The sequence below is a fragment of the Lynx canadensis genome, chromosome A1 (genome assembly GCF_007474595.2).
Source record: "Lynx canadensis isolate LIC74 chromosome A1, mLynCan4.pri.v2, whole genome shotgun sequence".
NCBI classification, from domain to species: Eukaryota; Metazoa; Chordata; class Mammalia; order Carnivora; family Felidae; genus Lynx; species Lynx canadensis.
The window spans coordinates 105305378-105326967 of record NC_044303.2 but is presented as its reverse complement, the minus strand read 5'-3'; the positions used below and the strand labels follow the sequence as shown (position 1 = coordinate 105326967).

Genomic DNA, 21590 nt, shown 5'->3' with positions numbered 1-21590 from the left:
CCCCTGGTCAAATATTTTAAATTAACTATGTTAAATATGCTCAAACAGCTGAAAGAAAAAATGAGGAGAAAAAGTAAAGAAAATCAGAAGAGTGATGTATGAGCAGATAGAAGATATGAATAAAAGGGATAGAAATTATAAAAAGAAACTAATTAGAAATTCTGAAGTTGAAAAGAAAAATAGTTAAAATGAAAAATTCGCTAGAAGAGTTTAACAGGAGATAGAAGCGGCAGATGATAGAATCAATAAACTTGAAGGTAGACCAACTGAAATTTCCCAGTCTGTGGAGCAGGAAAAGAAAAGTAGGAAGATAAATGAACAGATCTAAGGGACCTGTGGGATACTACCAGGCACATTAACATACACATTATAGGAGCAAATAAATTAAAAAGATACAAAATAAAGTGAATCGAAATGGTATAAAAGGGGGGCATCCAGGTGGCTCAGTCAGTTGAGTGTATGACTTCATTTCAGGTCATGGTCTCGCAGTTCATGAGTTCAAGCCCGGCATTGGGCACACTGCCTTCAGTGCAGAGCATGCTTTGGATCCTCTGTTCCCCACCTCCTCCCCCACTTACACTGGCTCAAAAATGAACATTTAAAAACAAAAAACAACAACCAAAAAAATGATATACTAGGAAAAATCAAACACAGAAGAAGGCATCATTGGAGTAATTAAGAGTAAGAAAGAAGTAAGATATATAGAAAACAAATAGTAAAGTAGCAGAAGTGCGTCCTTCATTATCAGTAGTACCTTAAAAGTAAATGGGTTACAAGGGATACAGGAGTACTGATGCATAGGGGCACTTGTACCCCAATGTTTATAGCAGCACTCTCAACAATAGCCAAATGATGGAAAGAGCCTAAATGTCCATCAACTGATGAATGGATAAAAAAAAATGTGGTTTATATACACAATGGAGTACTACGTGGCAATGAGAAAGAATGAAATCTGGCCCTTTGTAGCAACATGGATGGAACTGGAGAGTGTGATGCTAAGTGAAATAAGCCACACAGAGAAAGACAGATACCATATGGTTTCACTCTTACGTGGATCCTGAGAAACTTAACAGAAACCCATGGGGGAGGGGAAGGAAAAAAAAAGAAGTTAGAGTGGAAGAGAGCCAAAGCATAAGAGACTCTTAAAAACTGAGAACAAACTGAGGGTTGATGGGGGGTGGGAGGGAGGGGAGGGTGGCTGATGGGTATTGAGGAGGGCACCTTTTGGGATGAGCACTGGGTGTTGTATGGAAACCAATTTGACAATAAACTTCATATATTGAAAAAATAAATAAAAGTAAATGGGTTAGACCCACCAATTAAAAGAGATTTGTGGAATGGATAATAAACATGATCCATCTATACAGTGCTTACAAGAGACTAACTTCAGACTTGAAGAAACAAATAGGTTCTAAGTGAAAGGATGAAAAAAGATATTCCATGCAGATAGTAGCCAGAAGAGAGCTGGGGTGGCAGACAAAATAAATGCTGAATCAAAATTATTACCAAATGCAAGGAAGGGTATTGTATATTGGTAAGTGCCACTTAATCAAAATTATATACATACATTCACCAAACAGCAGATCTCCCAAATATATGAAAAAAACATTAACAAAATTTAAGGGAAAATATTACTAATAAACAGTAATAGAGTAGTTCAAGACTTCACTACCCCACTTTTAATAATGGATAGAATGTCTATACAGAAGATCTAAAGAAATCAAATTGAACAACACTACAATCTAAGTAGACCTAATAGACATATACACGAGAATTCACCCAACAACAGCAGGATACACATTCTTCCCAAGTGCAAATGGAACATTCTCTGGGATAGACCACATTTAGACCATAAAATAATTCACAGTACATTTAAAAGGATTCAAATTATACAAAGTACCTTCTCCAACTAGAATGGAATGAAGGTAGAAATCACTAACAAGAGGAAAACTGGAAACCTTGAAAATGAAAGGAAATAAACAACACATTCTTAAAGAATAAACAGGTCAAAGAAGAAATCAAAAGACGAATTAGAAAATACTTAGAGACCAATGAAAAGAAAAGCACAACATACCAAAACTTGGGGGATGCAGCAAAGTCAGTACCAGAGGGAAGTGTATGGCTGAAAACAGCTGCATTAAAACAAAACAAAACAAAAAAAAAAAAAAAAAAAAAAAAAAAAACACATCCAATCACCAAATTAACTTCACACCTGAAAGAAAAAGAGCAGACCAAACCCAAAGCCAGTAGAAGGAGCAAATGATAAAGACTAAGAAGAGATAAACAAAACAGAGAATTGAAAAATAATAGAATTGATGAAACCAAAAGTTCGTTCTTGGAAATGATCCACAAAGTTGACAAATCTTTACCTATATTGACTTTTTTAAAAAGAGAGAAAAGGCAAAAATAACTAAAAAGAGAAGTAAAAGTAGGGACATCTCTACCAACCTTACAGAAATTTAAAAGTTTAGGAGAACGTACTGTGAACAGTTGGATGCCAACAAATTAGATTATCTAGATGAAATGGGAAAATTCTTAAAAAGATACAAATTAGCAAAAGTGAGTCAAGAAAGAGTGGGAAATCTCAACTGATGAACAAGAGAGTGAATCATTCTAACAAATAGAAGGAAGAACTTATTGAGAAAATGCAGGAATGAATATAGCTTGTTGTGCAACCACAGTTCACCTGTAGAGTTTTAGCCCAGTGGAACTTTTCAAGATGTCATACGTTTCATTTCCTTCCTTTTTTGTTATTGATATGTGACTTTATACGTCTGCTTTTGTAATTTTGGTTAATAATTGTGTGGGAAAACATGGAAATGTTTCCTAATTCCAAAAAAGAAAAGAAAAGAAAAGAAAAGGGGCGCCTGGGTGGCGCAGTCGGTTAAGCGTCTGACTTCAGCCAGGTCACGATCTTGCGGTCTGTGAGTTCGAGCCCCGCGTCGGGCTCTGGGCTGATGGCTCAGAGCCTGGAGCCTGTTTCCGATTCTGTGTCTCCCTCTCTCTCTGCCCCTCCCCCGTTCATGCTCTGTCTCTCTCTGTCCCAAAAATAAATAAACGTTGAAAAAAAAAAAATTTAAAAAATAAAAAAAAATAAAAAAATAAAAAAATAAAAGAAAAGAAAAGAAAAGAAAAGAAAGAAAAGGAAAAAGTTCAAGAGCATGGCATTGTTCAATGCAAGTCAAAACTGCAATGAGATTCCACTTCAAAGCCACTGTGATGGCTATAATTTAAAAAACGGAAAATGGAAAGTACTGGGGCGCCTGGGTGGCTCAGTTGGGTAAGCGTCCGACTTCAGCTCAGGTCACGATCTCGCGGTCGGTGAGTTCAAGCCCCGCATCAGGTTCTGGGCTGATGGCTCAGAGCCTGGAGCCTGCTTCCGAGTCTGTGTCTCCCTCTCTCTCTGCCCCTCCCCCATTCATGCTCTGTCTCTCTCTGTCTCAAAAATAAATAAACGTTAAAAAAAATTCAAAAAAAAAAAAAAAAAGAAAATGGAAAGTACCAGTGAAGATGTGGGGAAACAGGGACCTGTACATTGCTTTTGGGAACATAAAATAGTACAGCTGTGGTGGGAACCAGTTTGGTGGTTTACCAAAAAGTTAGAGAATTACCAATATGACCTAACAATTACACTTCTAGATACGCACCTGAGAGAAGTGGGAGCATCCATCTACCCGTAAACTTGTATACAAATGCTTACAGCAACATCATTCATACTAGCTTAATGATGGAAACCAAATGTCCATTAACAGATGAAGGAATAGAGAAACTGTGTTGTAGACATATAACGAATATTATTCAGCCATAAAAGAAATGAGGTACTGATACTTGCTATACCTTGGATGAACTGCACAAGCATTAGGCTAGATGAGAGAGGCCAGACACAAAAGGTCACCTACTGTATGATCCTTTTCATACAAAATATCAAGAATATCCATATCCTTAGAGGTATATCCTTAAAGACAGAAAGGAAATTTATGGTTGTTAGGGGATAGGATGAGGGTTTGTGGGGAGCAGTTATTTAAAATGTACGGTACATAGTGTTCTGGGGTGAAGAAAAAGTGTTGAGACTTGAGAGAGGTAGTGTTTGCACAATATTGTGAATCTGTTAAATGCCACTGAATTGCATCTTTCAAAACGGTTAATTGTATGTTATCTGATTTTCACAAAATAAAATGACTTTCTAGTTAGCTCTCAGTGGTCAAGAAAATTATTAGCATTATGTCATTTCCTTGAATGCTATTAGAAAAAATTAACAAAATTGGATTGACCATTTTCATTTTAAAGTAGTGAACATAAACCTCGGTGTTGAGTACCTCTACCCTGAAATCAAAATATCATTCTATTTTTCTTTTAGTAAAGTTTCTTTCCTCTTTTCCGAGATAGTATGATTCTCTATGCTTTCCTCAAATATCATTTCTTACTTTCTCTCTCTTCAAAATTCCACTCTCCCCCCTCACCCCAAATGGCTACCTCATCAATAATTTACTGAAGAGCTAGAAGCTGCCAGATGGCTACTTCCTCACCTTCCTACCAGCCTTACTCTATGAACCTTACTGCAGCAGGCACTGCTAATCTGTTTCCCGACAGTTGTTTACCCATTTATCCCCTGCTACCAGGCACCCAATTTGGATTAGCTAGCAGCCATGTGTTTAGGGAAGCTTGGCCTTGTCCAGCTCCAGGGAATGAATCACAATTAAACTAAACCAGCCATGTTGGTCTCATTCCCAGGTATGAAAGATTATTTTAAGCATGAGCCTGCCATCCAGGAGAGGCCCTTGGAGCCCCAGGAAAAGGGTTTTACCAGATTTTTTTAAAGACCCATGGGAGGAAGTATGTCTCTTTTTTTCAGTATCTTTTAACTGCATTTAATTCTTGAATTAGGACACAGTTAACACTGAGGATGATGGGGCAAAGGGTAGCACCCCTGTTCTCGGTGACTTTCTTGAGCCACTGAATTAACCAATTTGGAACTGTTCTACCTCAAAACCTATGTTTTGCACATAAACTTATGTTCTGCACAGCTCTTCTGTGCTGGCCTTATTATAAGACTTTAACTGGGAAAAGCATCCTTATTAAACAAATGGAGAAGATATTCTTTTGTCAAAGCCCAGCCCTTTCACTTGGGCTTTGAAGCCCATCTTCTAGATCACAAAGCCTTGACCCCTGTAATTTCTGACTGCGCACCCCCCCATTCATTTCTGCATTATCTATCTCACCCTTTCTGGTCGATCCTTTTTAGCATATAAACATGTTAATAGTAATTCTCGTGAACAAAAGATGTCCATTGATAGCTTAAAATAATGACTTTTCTTAAAATAGTTGCCTACCTACCCTGTTGTCACTTTTTTAGAATATTCCAACGATTTTTGTAAGGAAAAAAAAACTATTGGCTTATATAACTGGGGACACAGAAGTAGATTTTTGTTTCACTCACAACTAGATCCACAAACTCAGATGAGGTAATCACACTCTGTCTCTTTTACCTCTGTATCTTGGTGCTGTGCCTTTATGTTGGTCTCATTATTTCCCAGTGCAGACAATCTTTCTTCACACAGTGGGAAGAAATGTTACCTAAAGCCTTCCAGGTTCATGACCTCAATAGTAAGACAATTTTTCCTCTAGTAACAGACTGAAAAAGGACTCTGTTTAGCCCATCTTAGTTCATGTGACCTCCCCTGGGTCAGTCTTTATGGCCAGGAAAATGGAGTGCCATAATTGATTAGAACGTAGGTCATGTGCTTAATGATCATTTCCTGTAGGTAAGAATACTATGATTGACAACCACAGAATTATGATAAGATTGGAGCCAGGAAAAACATTTCTCCAGAAAAGGTAGACATAAAAACAGAGGCCAGTTAGAGTCCATGCTGTAGGTGTTAAGTAAGCACAATTATACCATTATGCTCAGAAGCATATGCATTTCCCAAAATGTACCTGCATAATATGATGCATCTGTTCTACATGAATCCTAAAATGCACTCACCTCTCCACCAAAAGGAGATAACCCAGAGTCATATCAAGTTACTTCATTTGTTCCACATTTAGATCTCCAAATTATGTGCATTTTCCCTCAATCGCATGCAGATGAGACACATCATAATATGATACCTAAAGATTAAATAGAAAACATACCCTCCCTAAAAACAGGGTATTTACAATATAATTCTCCTTTTTAAAAAAATGGAAAAGGAGAAACAACGTCTAGCTGTCACTGGCCACTGCAAACACCACCTTGTACTGGGTAGAGGCAACAAGGCCTGTCCTGGCCGTGCAGTGAGTGAATGTTTCTGATGTGTTTGTGTCTGCTTCTGACCCCTGGGAATGTTCATTGTCCTTTTGTTCCGTGACCACAATCAAGAAAACATCTAGAGGATGTTGCTTTGGTGGGGAGTGGTACTGAGTTTGTGTTTCGAGTATGTCACCAAATTCCTGTATTTGTCAGAACCTTTTTGGTTATGTTACAGAAACCCAATGCAAATTGGCTTAAAAAGAGAACTAATTGGTTTTTTAACTAGAAAGTAGAGGCACTTCTTGAGTCTTACGTTAGATTCTCAGAATTCTCTCACTTCACCATCCTTGGCGTGCCTTCTCTTTCTCTCTTTCTTTTTCTCTCTGTCTCAAACTACAGGGAAAAAATTTCCCCAGGGGCTGGGAAGAAGACTACTCTGAATTACATTTCTCTCCTAATCTCTTTTTAAATTGCCTTCTGCCCTCCACTATGCTATTGACACTGATCTTGTCCAGATTGCCTAGATCCTCATTTTACCAAACATAATGCACAGATTTCTAGCCATCTCATTCAATCTCCCAGTAAAATATTACACATCTCAGTACTCCATCTAAGTACTTCTTGAAACACTCTCCTCTTTCTGTTTCCAGGACATGATTCTCTGGATTTATTCCTGATTCTCAGTTTCCTTGGCAACATTTTTTTTTCCTTTCAATTCTTTAAATATTGCAACCTAAGAGTTTGGTGTTGGGCCCAACTCCCTCCTTTATCTATGCTCATTCTCCAGCTGATATCATTGGATGCTATGGTTTAAACACTAGCCATTAGGTGCCATAGTTTAATATTTTTAATGTTTATTTATGAGAGAGACAGAGTGCAAGTGGGGGAGGGACAAGAGAGAGAAGGAGACACAGAATCCAAAGCAGGCGCCAGGCTCTGCACAGTCAGAACAGAGCCCGACGTGGGGCTCAAACTCACGAACCGCAAGATCAAGATCTGAGCCAAAGTTGGTTGCTTAACTGACCAAGCAACTGAGCCACCCAGGCACCCCTAGGTGCCATAGTTTAAACATGTTGGTTACTCCCCCCCCCTTTTTTTTTACATACAACCACTTAGCTTCAAGCTAAAGTATATGTATATCCAACAACCTTCTTAATATTGGCACCTGAATGTACACTAGGCATCTAAAAATTAATGTATTCAAAATGAAGTCCACATATTTTATATGTTCCCCAGACTTCTGTCTTGAATCACCCATCTATATGTGTAAGCCACAAATATATTCCAGACTTCCCTTTCTCTCATCATCCACCCAATCCATCAATGAGTGCAATTATGGAAACCACCCCATTAATTAATTTGAATTCTCATCTTTATCTCTTCTCATTGTCTTTTCTCCTAGATCTCCGACACAACACTCACACAGACACACAGCAAATAATACTGCAAGATAGGTTTCCAGGGTCATTCAAAAACAAACTGAGTCTCAACAAATCTTGCAGAGGTCATACTACAGAGAGAGGAGTGATTTCATTTAAAAACAAAGTCTTCCCTTGTGCTAAATGCTCTGTAAGCTGACTTGGACTAGTACTAAAAACTATGAAATTCTTTGGCAATAAATAACAGATGTAAGCACTTTATAAATTACCTCTTCTACCTGTGGAATGGGCAGGAACCCCTATGTCTGAAGATACACTTAGTTCACAAAACTGGTTTTGTCTCATTTCAGTTTTATAGCTGAAAACAAACAACACATTCCTCATCCTACCTCCATCCTGGACAAAACAGACTTTTACATTTATTAATATTTCTGCCTTTAAAAATCTATTTCCAGCCATTTCTAGGTTCATGCACATCTTAAAATAGATCTGCAAAGGCCTATAATTTAGAAGCATAGTTACCCCTATATAAATTTGCTAGGGTTGTTGTAAAAGAGTACCACAAACTGTGTGGCTTAAACATCATAAATTTATTATCTCAGATTTCTAGAGGCTAGAAGCCCAAGATTAAAAAGTCAGTAGGGTTGGTTCCTTCTAAGGAACCTTCCGAGGAACTTCTTGTACACCTCTCCTTCAGTTGCTGGTGATTTGCTAGCAATCATTGGTATTCCTTGGCTTGTAGATGCATCACCCTGGTCTCTGCCTTTGTCTTCCTGTGACTTTCTGCCGGTATGTCTGTGTGTAAATTTCTACTTTTTATAAAGATACCAGGCATATTGGATTCGGGGCCCATCTTACTCCACTATGTTCTCATCTTAACAAATTACATCTGCAACAACGCTACTTTCAAATAAGGTCACGTTCTGAGGTACTGGGAGTTAGAACTTCAACAGTTGAATCTGGAGGGGACATAATTCAACCTTTAACACCCCCAAGTTTTGGGGGGAAAGAAACTCTGAATAATAGACGAAAGTTTAAGCTCTGAGTGAAAATAGAAATATTTACCAAAGATCAATCAATAATTGAAATATAAAGTTAGGGTTGCAGGCACAGAGATTCCTAAGATTTCTTTAATCTCCAAAAAAACTCTCTGGGTCTTATGAATGGATAAGAATATCAGAGAGAAATGAGACATGGAAAAAAGTGAGGCAATTAATCATTGACTTGGGTATAAAGGTCAAATGTTTGGATGTAAAAGTCAAAAAACAATAATATCAGGTTCTGAGAAATTGAAGTCAACAGCTGTAGTGGCCTAGGACTGACTCATTCCTAGGATACCCCCAGTCTGTCCAAGTTCCAGCACATTCTTAGAGCTCTTTCATGGAACAGAGCTCAGACTCCCCCTGCTGGTCGGACTCAGAGTTGACTCTGCTCTCTGGCTTGGGGGAAATGCATTCTGCCATTATTGAGTTTCTCTCAGGAGTTTCCCTTTCTTCCCTGACCTCCTCAATGTCTAGTTTAATACAGGGCAGCTGGTTTCACATACCTGCTCTGCGTTCAATCTTTTCTTGTAACATCTGGGAAACATCTAGTTGTTAAAGAATGATAATGGAAAATGCCAATAATCTGTTAGTATTATTATGCTCATGGTTTTGACTTTGAACATCCTCTAAGGAATGTCCAGAACTGCCCTGTGACTATACATCCATTCAATGATGGCAAGAGACTTGCATTTATACAACTTGAAGTTTAAACGTTAAACTGTTCCTGAGGTTAATAAATAAGATCTTCATACACAAACCACATGGCCATTTGATATTTTCACCTTAAAACCCCAGGAACTGACAAATGAGAAGAAAAACCTATTTCAAAGACATAGATCAAGGGTCTGATGTAATATTAAAGGACTACAACATTCATAAGACCTAAGTGAGGAAATCCAAATTACAAAGCTTTGAGAAGAATCCAGAACATACGTGGGGCAAATTGAGCTTACATAGACCCTTCCAAAGGAAATGAATCACCTTTAATATTTAATGATTCAAATATTAAGGTAGTTGGGGTAACGATTGATCACCCAGTCACCTAAAGCTTGAGATTTGTCTTGGGTACTACTTTTCCGTTAGTTAATCACTAAATCCAACCCTTAAGTATTTCTTGAGTCTTTCTTCTCTTCACCACTGATGGGCACTTACCATTTCCAAATTGAATTTTTTCAAGAGCTACACACCGATGTGCCTGGCTCTGGTCTCCTCACAAATTTGTCCTTATGAGTACCCTCAGAATTTTTAAGTGCAAATATGAATATGCCCTATTTAAAGGTTCCCCATTGCCTATCAGTCAACTCAAATTGCTATATTGGGAAGGGCATGAGCTTCGACATCAGAGAGATAAAGTGGATGGATTGTAACTTGATTTGAGACTTCAGGGAAGTCACTGTCGGGACTTCTTCCATGAGGCATATGGTAAAGTAAGGTAATTATAATTGGTGGTGGTGGGGAAGTGGGTGATGGATTATGAAAGAACCTATGAAGGACATCTAACCCAAACTTGAAGGAAGAAGAAAAGCATTTTTGAGGAAGGAGCATCTAATTGAAGATCTTAAAATAGGAGTTTGTTGGGATTTTGTGGATAATGGGAAAGAGGGTAAGAGGAAGTAGCGGGAGCAATTATAGGTAGAAGCAGAGGGAAAAGAATATATTAAATAAAACTTGGCTCTGAGGAACAAAGCCTTTTGTTTCTTCTTTTTTTTTTTTTTTTAATTTTTTTTTTCAACGTTTATTTATTTTTGGGACAGAGAGAGACAGAGCATGAACGGGGGAGGGGCAGAGAGAGAGGGAGACACAGAATCGGAAACAGGCTCCAGGCTCTGAGCCATCAGCCCAGAGCCTGACGCGGGGCTCGAACTCACAGACCGCGAGATCATGACCTGGCTGAAGTCGGACGCCTAACCGACTGCGCCACCCAGGCGCCCCTTTTGTTTCTTCTTAAATGAGAAAAGTAAGGGAGAATATGGCATGTACAAGGAATCAAACGTGGTATGCAGGGAGTGGTGTAAGATAAAACTGGAGAAACAAGTAGGGGGTATCTGACTACGAATGATGGAAGGATCTGTTAAGGAATATAGATTTGCCCTTCATGGTGTAAGGGGACTAATTTAAGATTTAAGCCAAGGAGAAATATGCGTTGTGGAATCTTCCCTCTGGGTGTGGTACTGAGGACCATAATGAAACAAGGACCATAATGAAAATTTCTGCAGTTGGTGGCCTGAACCAGGACGATGATGGGAGAGATAGAGAAAAGAAGATGTATTCAAGAACTATTTGAGAGGCATCATTCATAATGCTTAGCAGTTGACTGGATGTGTGGAATGAGGAAAAGGAAAGAATCAAAGCTGTCTAGATTTCTAATATGAGCCACAGGGTGGCTGGGGGCACCTGTCCCAGCTTAGGGACAAGGAGGAACAAATTTGAGAGAAGGAACAAATTTGAAGCAGGAAGCTAATTAACAGGTAGATTTTGAGTTGAATGAGAACTTGGATGGCACTATGCAGTAGGCAGTTGGATAGTCAGGTCTGGGATCATGAAGAAGATCAGGACTAATGATGAGGAGGTGGCTCTTCTTGGCACATTGTGTGCTTTAGGGCAAGTCACCAAGGAAGAAATGTATAGAAAGAGCAGATAAGGGACTGCAGTCCCACAAAAGAGCTTTCGTCATTTGCAAAATGGGGATAAGACTTTCCAGGGCCTTTGGCTAACATACATAGGAGTACCTAGAAGAATGCTTTGCTCACAGTACAGGCTTAGTAAACATTAAATGAATAATTTACCAAAATCATATACCTGATTTACTAATTTTCTTATAAAGATTAAGGAAAGTAAAAGTTTACCATCTCTGCGAAACCTTATAAAGAAAATGTCCACACAAAAAACACCTGTTCTTATCAGCAGAGTCATGACTCATAAGGGATAAGGCATTTTGCTTTTTCTTAGACAAGAAAGTCACATTTATTAGTGCCCGGTCAGCTATTTAAAACTGACCTCTATTTGATCTTGACATTTATAAGCAAAAGGAAGTCTTTAGTTATGTAACAGGCCAGCAGTCCATGTGTCCCTCCTGTAACAACAATAGTAACAGAAGCCCATTTTTCATTGTGCCTGACTCTATTCAAAACAACACATCTCTTCACCAGCTCATATTTTTTCCCTTACATTCTCTGAAGCTCTCACTTAATGCCCAACAATCCAATAAGCGGGCGGTGGGGGGGGGGGGGGGGGGGAATTGGCATCTGCTTCAGTAAGAGGGAATGTGGTTGTGTGTTAAGAGGGAATTCTGCTGTAAAATCAACCAGAAGCAAAGTGTTAAATGAAATTTCCAGTAACTAGGTTTCATGGTGTAAAGAAACCCATTCCAGGTTAAACAGACTGCTTGTGACTTTATGGCATTAAAGTAGACTTCTAAATAGATTGGAAAACAAAAACTCATTCACAAAAACTCATGATTTCAGATTGGCACATCAAGCATAATTTCTGAGCATTTGCAGAAATGAATACTCCTACCAAGGGCACATTACTTATTTCAAATAAACTTGACATCAAGGGATCTACTGTTGCATTTCAACAATGAAAAAAGAACCAGAACATTTTGGGAGAGCAGTCTCAGTATGTATTGAATCACTTTTAGCCATTCAAACACATATCTAGCCTCTAAAAACTTGCTGAAGATCTCTATTCTTTTTCTATTCCCAAAGTTAAAGAAAATATAGATTGAATACTAAGAAGCAAATAATGGGAGTTTATTTTAGAGTCTTAGGTATAAAATGATGAATTATTTTGGGTTATTAGAGTGAAACATACTAGTCTTTTGTCTTTGCTTGCCTGCTTGCTATACTAAATGCTTAAGGTGAAGGATCACTTAGACGATTCATTCTATCTCCAGCTATTGCATAAATAAGAGAGGTCCACTACCTTCTCACAATAAGAAAGTATCTTGGTAAAGTACCCAGAAGACCGAATCTAAGTTTCCACTCAAAAATTTACCTGGGGTTTCCAACCAGAGAGTCCCTGTTGACAGTCACAGAGGTACAGAGCAGTGGAACAGAACTGAGAGTCTACAGACTCATACATCTATGAACAATTGATTTTGACAAGGCTATCAAGGCCACTCAGAGGAGAAAGAATCAGCTCTTCAACAAACGGCGCTGGAAAACCTGATATCCAGATGTAGAACATTGAAGTTACCAGGACAAAGCACTATGTGCAACAGAATGGTTAAGGGGTTGGATGAGCAAGGCAGAGATCTCCATTTGCCAGCCTAATCTCCAATACTCCCATTCTTAGTAAAAGAATCCTCATACTCCTAGGGTGGCAATGCACCTAGCTAAATATTCATATTTCTTAGCCCCCAAGTAAATAGCAGTGGTTAGGGATATAAGAATTTTTTAACTGAGTTTTTGAGAAAAGTTCTTAAAAGGGGTTGCACAGGTGGCACTTGTCTGCCCTATTTTGCATTTGCTTTTTCCTTCTTCGTATTGCCTGACCTGTGTATAGAATGGCTGCCTCTGCAAGTACATCTTGGATGTTGGAAGCCGTGTTTGTGAATGCATGAAGAGACTAAGCCCAGGCTTTTGAGGGTTGTGAAGCTACCAGGCCTGTCCTGGGCTGCTTGTGTCTAGACTTATATTCTATGAGTCTTGTTTAGGCCACTCTTTTGGGGGGTTGTTTGTTTTATGTACCCAAGATTAATCCTAATTGATTCAATCAGTTTCTTTGCTGCTGGGGCATGGGACAGGGATGAAGAGAACCCTTTGCTCGCAGATTTGGATGAGGCCTGGAACTTCAACTTAGAGTGGGAATTTGTAAAAAGGAAAATCCTTGGCCCCACCCCAGATCTACTGAATCAGAAACTCTGGGGGGTAGTGCCCAGCAATCGGCTAGAGCTCTCCAGGTTCCAGTTTGGGAACTGAGATAAGTTTTTGTTCAGTGCTGCTTGAATAGGAAACTTCTTTTATTTTCTAATGTTTTTTTTTTTTTTTATTTTTGAGAGAGAGAGAGAGAGAGTGTGTGTGTGTGTGTGCAAGTGGGGAAGAGGGGCAGAGAGAGAGAGAGACAATCTTAAGCCCGCTCACACTCAGTGCAGAGCCCAACTTGGGACTGGATCCCACAAACCTGGGGTTGTGACCTGAGCCCACATCAAGAGTCAGACGCTCAACCAACTGAGGCACCCCAGGAAACGTCTTTTAAACGGTTTTGGCTTATGACCATATGTTCTTACGAATAGGAACCATTATGGGGTGCCTGGGTAGCAGAGTCAGTTGAGTTTCTAATTCCTGACTTTGGCTCAGGTCATGAGCCTCCTAGCTCTTGCATCAAATCACATCTCTTTACTAGCTAGAGTGTATGGCACACTTCATATGCAACCAATATTTTCTAGGTATGGTATCCCTAAGACACATGAAGCTAATTCTGACTATGTAGTTGTTAGTGGGTTCACCTCCCTGGTGAAGGAATGATCACAGATTTCCCCCATTCCTCAGTTTCCCCATAAAACCCTGCAATGACCACATACCACCACTGCCCATTCAGCTCCCACTCTGAGCAAAATCAGAGAATGGGCGGAAATAAAAGACCCAAGAGATGAAGCAGAAAGGATGGAAAAGGTTAAAGGACTAAAGTCCCTTTACCACAAGAATACCTTGAAAAGAGTGGAAGAGAAAGCTCGATCCTGAGAGAGCCAAGCTAGGACAAGGGAACTGGGGTGGGAGGGGAGGTTTCCTGCTTGAGAGACTCTAAGAGGGTGAATGCTGAAGAACTGCTAATGTTGCAACTTGGGTGTCTTTCGAACTTTTTGAGACACACCAGTAAAAAAAGAAGCTCCGTATACACACACACACACACACACACACACACACGTTAGCCCATGACATGTGACACAGAGAACCACCCAGTTTTGTTTTCTTTTGAGAGGTAGTGGGGAGGTGCAGAGGGATAAAGGAGAGAGAATCTTAAGCAGATTACACACCCACTGTGGAGCCCAACATGTGACTTGATCTCACAACCCTGAGATCATGACCTGAACCAAAATCAGGAGTCAAGAGTTAGAGGAGGCTTAACCAACTGAGCCACCCAGGAGCCCCTATATGGTTTTGTTATGACCACTAAAAGTGGAGATAAATGAATCTTTATTGGGAAACTACTAAGAGCCAGATACACTTGTCTCATTTCCTCTTCACAAGTGCCCTATGATACCAGTTTGTTTACCCCCTTTTAGATAAGATAGCTGCGACTCAGATTATATAAATTGCCCAAGGTCATTAATCTAGCAAGTAGTGGAGCCTGGGCTCCTCTGGGTCTGCTGCTAGGAGCTGGGAACTAGAAGCTGCTGCTGAATGGGAGAGACATGGGCCAAAACTGTTGCCTGAGGAAGTGTCTCAGGAACTGCCCTGCCGAGTCGCTCTGCACTGGGAGACCTCTGGATCTGGGTTCCATTGTGAAACTGTGGCTTTTCCTGACATTTCCTTTGCACAGGAAACAGTTGGATCTCAGCACAAAAGTTGTGGGATCTATTTGTTTGTGTGTGGTCACAAATTGCAGCCCACCCAAGCCCCTTTTTTCATCCCTCCCATCTGCACTGCTGATAGGAACCAGCACACATGCAAAAACTGCTTTTTATGATCCTCCAGAAGCATTTTTACTCCTTTCTCTCTAGTCCCTAACACTTTCCCTTGCTTCTACTTGGTCCTCTTGGCCCTTTATCTACTACCTAATTTCCAGGCATTTCCTCCCACTGATCTCAACCTACTGGAAATATAATCAAGTATTTTCTTCAGCAAAACTTGGTAATGATGAGTTATTTACTGTATTACCTAGGACAAAAGTTTGATTCTCATGCCCCTTTCTCACTCTGGCCAACTGAGTTGCTGCAAACTTCTTACAGCTGTAAATAGCTCAGATTATAAATCTTAATCGCCGATTATCCTGATCTCATATTGCTTTTATTTTTATAACAGAGACATGACTGCAGAGAAATAAAGAAAAATTGTTAGCTAGAGGGAAACCAACAAGGAATTCTGTTTACTGTGTGATGTCACAGAGGAAGTGGACACAATCTTCTTATTTTGTCACTGTTTGTAGGTTTCTTCTTCATAGTGAACCAGTAGAAACTCTGCTGGAAGGGACCTTAGAAAGTTTCACTATAAGTAAACTGAGGCACAGGACCAAAAGATGCTTTCGTGTAGATGAAGCCCTAGGCATCTATACTTTCCATTCTCAGTAAATTCTATGTTCTTCTCTAAGAGGCAAAGCCAGGAGGTAACACTTTGGCTAACGGTGAAATTTACCCTTCTCTCAAAGGCAGGATCTATTAGTTAACAATACCATGAGCTTCCACTCCTTGGTTCCAGCACAAATCTTTGTCCTCGCCATTACCTCTGCTTCCTCAACCTGTTTCTGGGCCACCAGACCAGCCTGTCTGGCCAATATTCAGCCATAGGACTGACAAAAATAATTTGGACTACCAGTGAAAGCCGGCTAGTATTTTCCACTATCCTTATGACAAGTCCTAAATTAGTGATATTTAAAAGAAGCTTTAACAGGCATACTTGGATATAGGAGAAAATAGCCACCCCCCCCCCACACACACACACACACATCATTGTCTTGAATACTAATGACAACTTCTGTTTTTGTAATCACTCAGTGGCATAGCCTGGTAAGGAAGACAGTGGCACCCAGTGGACAAATGTTTGATTGTTTGACACAGGTGTTCGATTCTGAAATATTTTCCTATCTCAGCCTCACAGAAGGTCTTTTACTTCCCTTGCCTTTCCCTATTCTTCTGTCATCACATTTTAAAACTGTCTACTGAATTTAAATATGGGGGGAGGGGAATGTTCTCATATTTTTTATGTTTTCAAGAATAAGACTAAAAACTAAAGTACTGGAGGAAGCAAAATTTTCAGGATTGAGTCCTCTCAGCAGTGTCTCTATTTGATTAACTCTTCAACTCTAATAGGAGAGACAGCCAAATCTAATAAAACACTCAATTAAAAATGTAATGTTGAAAATGCCTGTAATATGGTTATTTTTTTTTCAATGAAATTCACTTGGTTATACAAATTTGGCAACTCCAAAGGCAATACTTCAGGAAAGGAATACACACAGACCCTGCAATTTAGTGCTATTGTAGAGTTTATCTGGAGCTATACAAGTACGTATTTTCACTCACTTGCTCTTTCTTTTTCTTTTTTTTTTTTAACGTTTATTCATTTTTGGAAAAACAAAATTTATTTTTGAGAGACACAGTGCAAGTGGAGGAGGGACAGAGAGAGAGGGAGACACAGTATCTGAAGCAGACTCCAGACTCTGAGCTGTCAGCACAGAGCCCGACACGGGGCTCAAAATCACGAACCAAGAGATCATGATGTGAGCCAAAGTCTGACGCTTAACCAACTGAGCCACCCGGGCACCCCTTACTTCCTCTTTCAATGATTCTTTTGGTTGTGAGCTATTTGGGTACAGAAGCCCTGTTTATATATCTTTCTTCCCCAAACATCTAAGTAGCATCTTACTTACTGTAGGTACAGAGAAGTTGAGTAACATCCAGTTAGCATTTTATATACTTAATCTGAATACTTTAAAAAATGGAACTAGGGGCGCCTGGGTGGCGCAGTCGGTTGAGCGTCCGACTTCAGCCAGGTCACGATCTCACGGTCCATGAGTTCGAGCCCCGCGTCAGGCTCTGGGCTGATGGCTCAGAGCCTGCAGCCTGCTTCCGGTTCTGTGTCTCCCTCTCTCTCTGACCCTCCCCCGTTCATGCTCTGTCTCTCTCTGTCCCAAAAATAAATAAACGTTGAAAAAAAATTAAAAAAAAAAAATGGAACTAATTGTTTGATATCACAGAAAGGATCATGGAGCTAAGAATCTTCAGTGTTAGTGGCTGGTTGTTTTTATTGTAAAATAAAAATATTTTCTAAAGAACAAACGGAATGATTACTTTTATGGGCGAATCAAATTTTATTGGTTTAAATGTGAAGACATTAAAAGGCCTTCAGTTACAAAACAAACATATATCTTCTCCGTGCAACCTAATACCAGCCAGGGTGCCCTCTTTTCATTAGCCATTCAAAATCTCTTCCAGGTTTGGAGGCTCTTGTCCATCATTATATTCTTTATAACTCATAATTTTGCTACAGTTTGAGACTTGTTTTTATTTGTTTTAGAAGCAAGACCCATTGGCAAGCCAGGGTTATGGCATGTGGCTGACATAGAAACTTTTCCAAATGGGTCTGGGCCTAAGGCAACACCCTTTCATTAACTGACGCAAGTTTTTACATCAACCACACTTAGTAAATAATAAACACATCCCTAAGGAAGAGATGCACTTTTTTGGTAAATTGGAAAAAGAAATGGAGGCCATTTGTGTCTGTCATTACATTACATGTTAATTATACTTTTTGTAATATATAACACAAGCACCATCTACCCTAGTCTCTCCAAAAAATCTTATTTATTTATTAATTTATTAATTTATTTATTTATTTAGAGAAGAAAGAATGAGAGAAAGAGAGAATGTGCGCATGCGGGCGCATGAGCAGGGGAGGGGCAGAGAGAGAGGGAGAGAAAGAATCCCAAGCAGGCTCTGCACTGTCAGCGAGGAGCCTGATGTGGGGCTCGAACTCCCAAACTGTGAGATCATGACCTGAGCCGAAACCAGGAGTCAGACGCTTAACCTACTGAGCCACCCGGGTGCCCCTCCACAAAAATTCTTATAAAATTCTGATGTAAGCAAACTTTTCTAGACAGACCTTAGTATGTAAAAAAAAACTGAAAACTTCTTCAAAAGTTTCTAAAAATATATAACAAAATGTATCAATTCACAATAAATCAATAAATGTTTATAACATTTCTGTCCTTTTTCCTCTACTCACTATCTCCGGGAGTGACTTTGCTCTCAGGGGCCAAACCCCACTGCCCAGGAGGAGAGGCAACAATTAACATTGGGGTTTGTGCTGTGCACAAAGTATAATATTGGGAAATGGGCCAGTCCCTGATCTGAGCTTTGCTGATTCCCACAGTCACCGTGTCTGACATGAAAGCCCTGCTAGGTCATCTCTAGAGCGTCGAGTACAGCCCACTACTGGTTGGGCTCCACCGCTCCTGTGAGTTTTAAAGACCCAAGAGGGAAGCCAAATCTCTGTTTCCTCCAACAATTTGAGAAAATTGCTCCTCTGTGCTCCCTGGAGGTTTTATCTGACCTCTGGACTTATCTGATGTTTGCAATGCAAATATGCTTCACTGATTCAGGAGAACTACTTGCTTAAAGATGGCTTGCCTAACTCATGGGCTAGGGTGAATGGAAATCAAAATACAAACGTAAAAGGAGTTTTAAAGGCCGGAAAGATCCATGAAGACTGAAGTAATTATTGTTATACCTAAAATGAATGAAGCCCTCTGTGTGCGTGTGTTGGTGTGTGTATGCATATGCATGTATGTGCATCAATAGGGGCAGAGGTCAAAACACAGACTTATTTAGGGGCGCCTGGGTGGCTCTGTCGGTTAAGCATCCGACTTCAGCTCAGGTCATGATCTCCCAATTCGTGAGTTCGAGCCCCGCGTCGGGCTCTGTGCTGACAGCTCGGAGCCTGGAGCCTGCTTCAGATTCGGTGTCTCCCTCTCTCTCTGCCCCTCCCCTGCTCACGCTCTTTCTCTTTCTCTCTCAGATACAAAATAAAACATAAAAAAATTTTTTTAACAGATTTATTTATTTGTTTATTTACTTTGAGTATAGTTGACACACAATGTTCCATTAGTTTCAGGTGTACAACATAGTGATTCACCATCTCTATATACTGTGCTGTGCTCACTATAAGTATGGCTAGCTTCTGTCACCATACCACACTATTACCATATCACTGACTTTATTTCCTGTGCTGTGCCTTTTCTTTCCATGACTTATTTGTTCTATAACTGGAAGCTTGTACCATTTTGCAACACCCCACCCCCAACTTTATTTTGGGAATTAACAGTGTGTTCTGCTTCTGTTTTTTTTTTTTAAACAAGTATTTAGATTTACATTTGTTCTCCGGCACCCTTAAGGAACATACATTTCCAGTGTGAACGACAGGTATTACCTGTTCAGATAAGGTTTTAGCCTTTTCTTCTGCTTCCTTCAGACAAATCTCCAAGGCCTCAAGTTGTGCCAAAGTAAACGCCATCTGTCCAGTTTCCAGGGACTCTTTCTTTAAAACAATAATCAAATATTATTTTGTGATACGGATAGCTTCCTGAGTGCATCTCAAACAACTTTATGGGCTAAGGATAGAGTTAATAAACTCACACAAATCATCTCTTTTTCCTCAACACAGTAATTTAAAAGAGTGAAATGTTATAAAAACAATGGTCTTACTCAAGAGTTTAGTGTCTAAAAGGAGGGTAAAAAAATGCTTATTAAATTGTGACAATGAACAGCTTTAGAAAGTTAGACTAAAATTATCCACACTGGAGTTTGGTTAGTTTGCAGCTTTTTTTTTTTTCTTGATACAAACAGAACTTTCCTTCAAGAGGCTAAGACCAAAATTTCACATTCCTAGTGAGAGATGTCACCTAGAGTGCCTCTATTTTTAGCATTCACCTCTCCTGAGGAATAGAACCATGTAAACTCAGAGAAACCTGCTTCCTCTGATTGCCACCTTCCCATCCCAAGGTTCATTCAAGCAAAGATACCACAGGGTTTGGAATCAGCTCCTTCTTGCCCAGAATATGGCTAATAGGACTCAAGTCAGCAGAGGTATATGTAGACTTAGCCTCTCCAAGTTGTTCTGAAGTTGCCCTTTCTCATCCACAAGCAGGAGAGTATACACAATTGGTAAGGAAGTATCAGTCACAGGCCCTTCCCAGACAAGAGCACTTCCTAACTACTCTGGCTATCCCGACAATTAATAATTACACAGCAATATGAAAACTTGAAAGGGGAGGCCTCATATGTGCTAGGATTGTGACCTTCCTTGTGAATTCCTTATGAATGCGCAGGCTCCTCTAACTGCCTCCAATTCACCCCATAAAAAGAAAGAACTGTGTTCTTTTTTTTTGACTGGTGCTTTGTATTTTTCCTTTGGTCTGGGATCCCACCATTTTTATACGTGTGTGCATTTCCTAATGATACAATAGAGCCATCTGGTGGTAAATGGAACCAGCCATAAAGATCGTACAATTGTTCATACAGTACTTTCAACCCTAGGACCCTGCCATGGGCCTTTGATAAAATGAAACTCCATAGGATCCAGGGCAAAGAAATGGTGCTATGTTCCAAAACAGCCTGGTTCCTAGATCACACACGGCTGCGTAATCCCCCTCTCACACACCCCCTGCACCAATCAGACTTTGGGGGATGAACATCTTGGGCTAGAACAATGATATTTGGAACGAATCATTCATCCTCAGCATCCCATAATGATTCCAATACATTTCAAAAGTCAGTCCAGAAACAAAATCTTAAAAAATTAGCCTCAAAACAATATTCTTATATATCTACACCTGTAGATAATTCAAGCTGTGAAACATTTTATGCAGAAAGGGGAAATTTCAAGAGGCCCAAATATTCCAAAAAGATTGGGATTTCCAGATCTAGTTGCCATTTCCAGGGAAACTCTTCCTGTCTAACATTTGATCTCAAAAGGTAGTTTCTTAAATTTTTTGTGAGTAGATCAAGTAAGGTCAAACTAATCTGTTTCTCTGGGTCTTTCTCTCCAAACATCCCAAATTTCCCTAGCCAAAAAGGACAATCATTTCCAGTAAGATAAAAGCATTGTAAGTCAAGGCCAAATGAAACAGAATTGATTGAAGACTGTTATTAAGTATCATAGGACTTTTTATGCAGATAGATTTAAGAAATTGCCATGTGTTGTGAAGTAGGGACAGTCCTGAGCAAACTGTGAAGAAGGCAGTCTATCGTCTGCATCCGTACTCCAGTGTAGCTGTCAC

At 39.7% G+C, this 21590-nt stretch overlaps 1 protein-coding gene across 1 annotated transcript in view; it reads right to left on the bottom strand.

Annotated features, from left to right (window-relative positions):
- Window positions 1-21590, bottom strand: part of CCDC192 (coiled-coil domain containing 192) — a 211647-nt gene that overhangs the window by 156793 nt on the left and 33264 nt on the right. The window contains exon 3 of the mRNA XM_030317333.1: window positions 19742-19849. Within this exon, the coding sequence (XP_030173193.1) occupies window positions 19742-19849 (108 nt within the window). The remainder of the gene's footprint in view (window positions 1-19741; window positions 19850-21590) is intronic.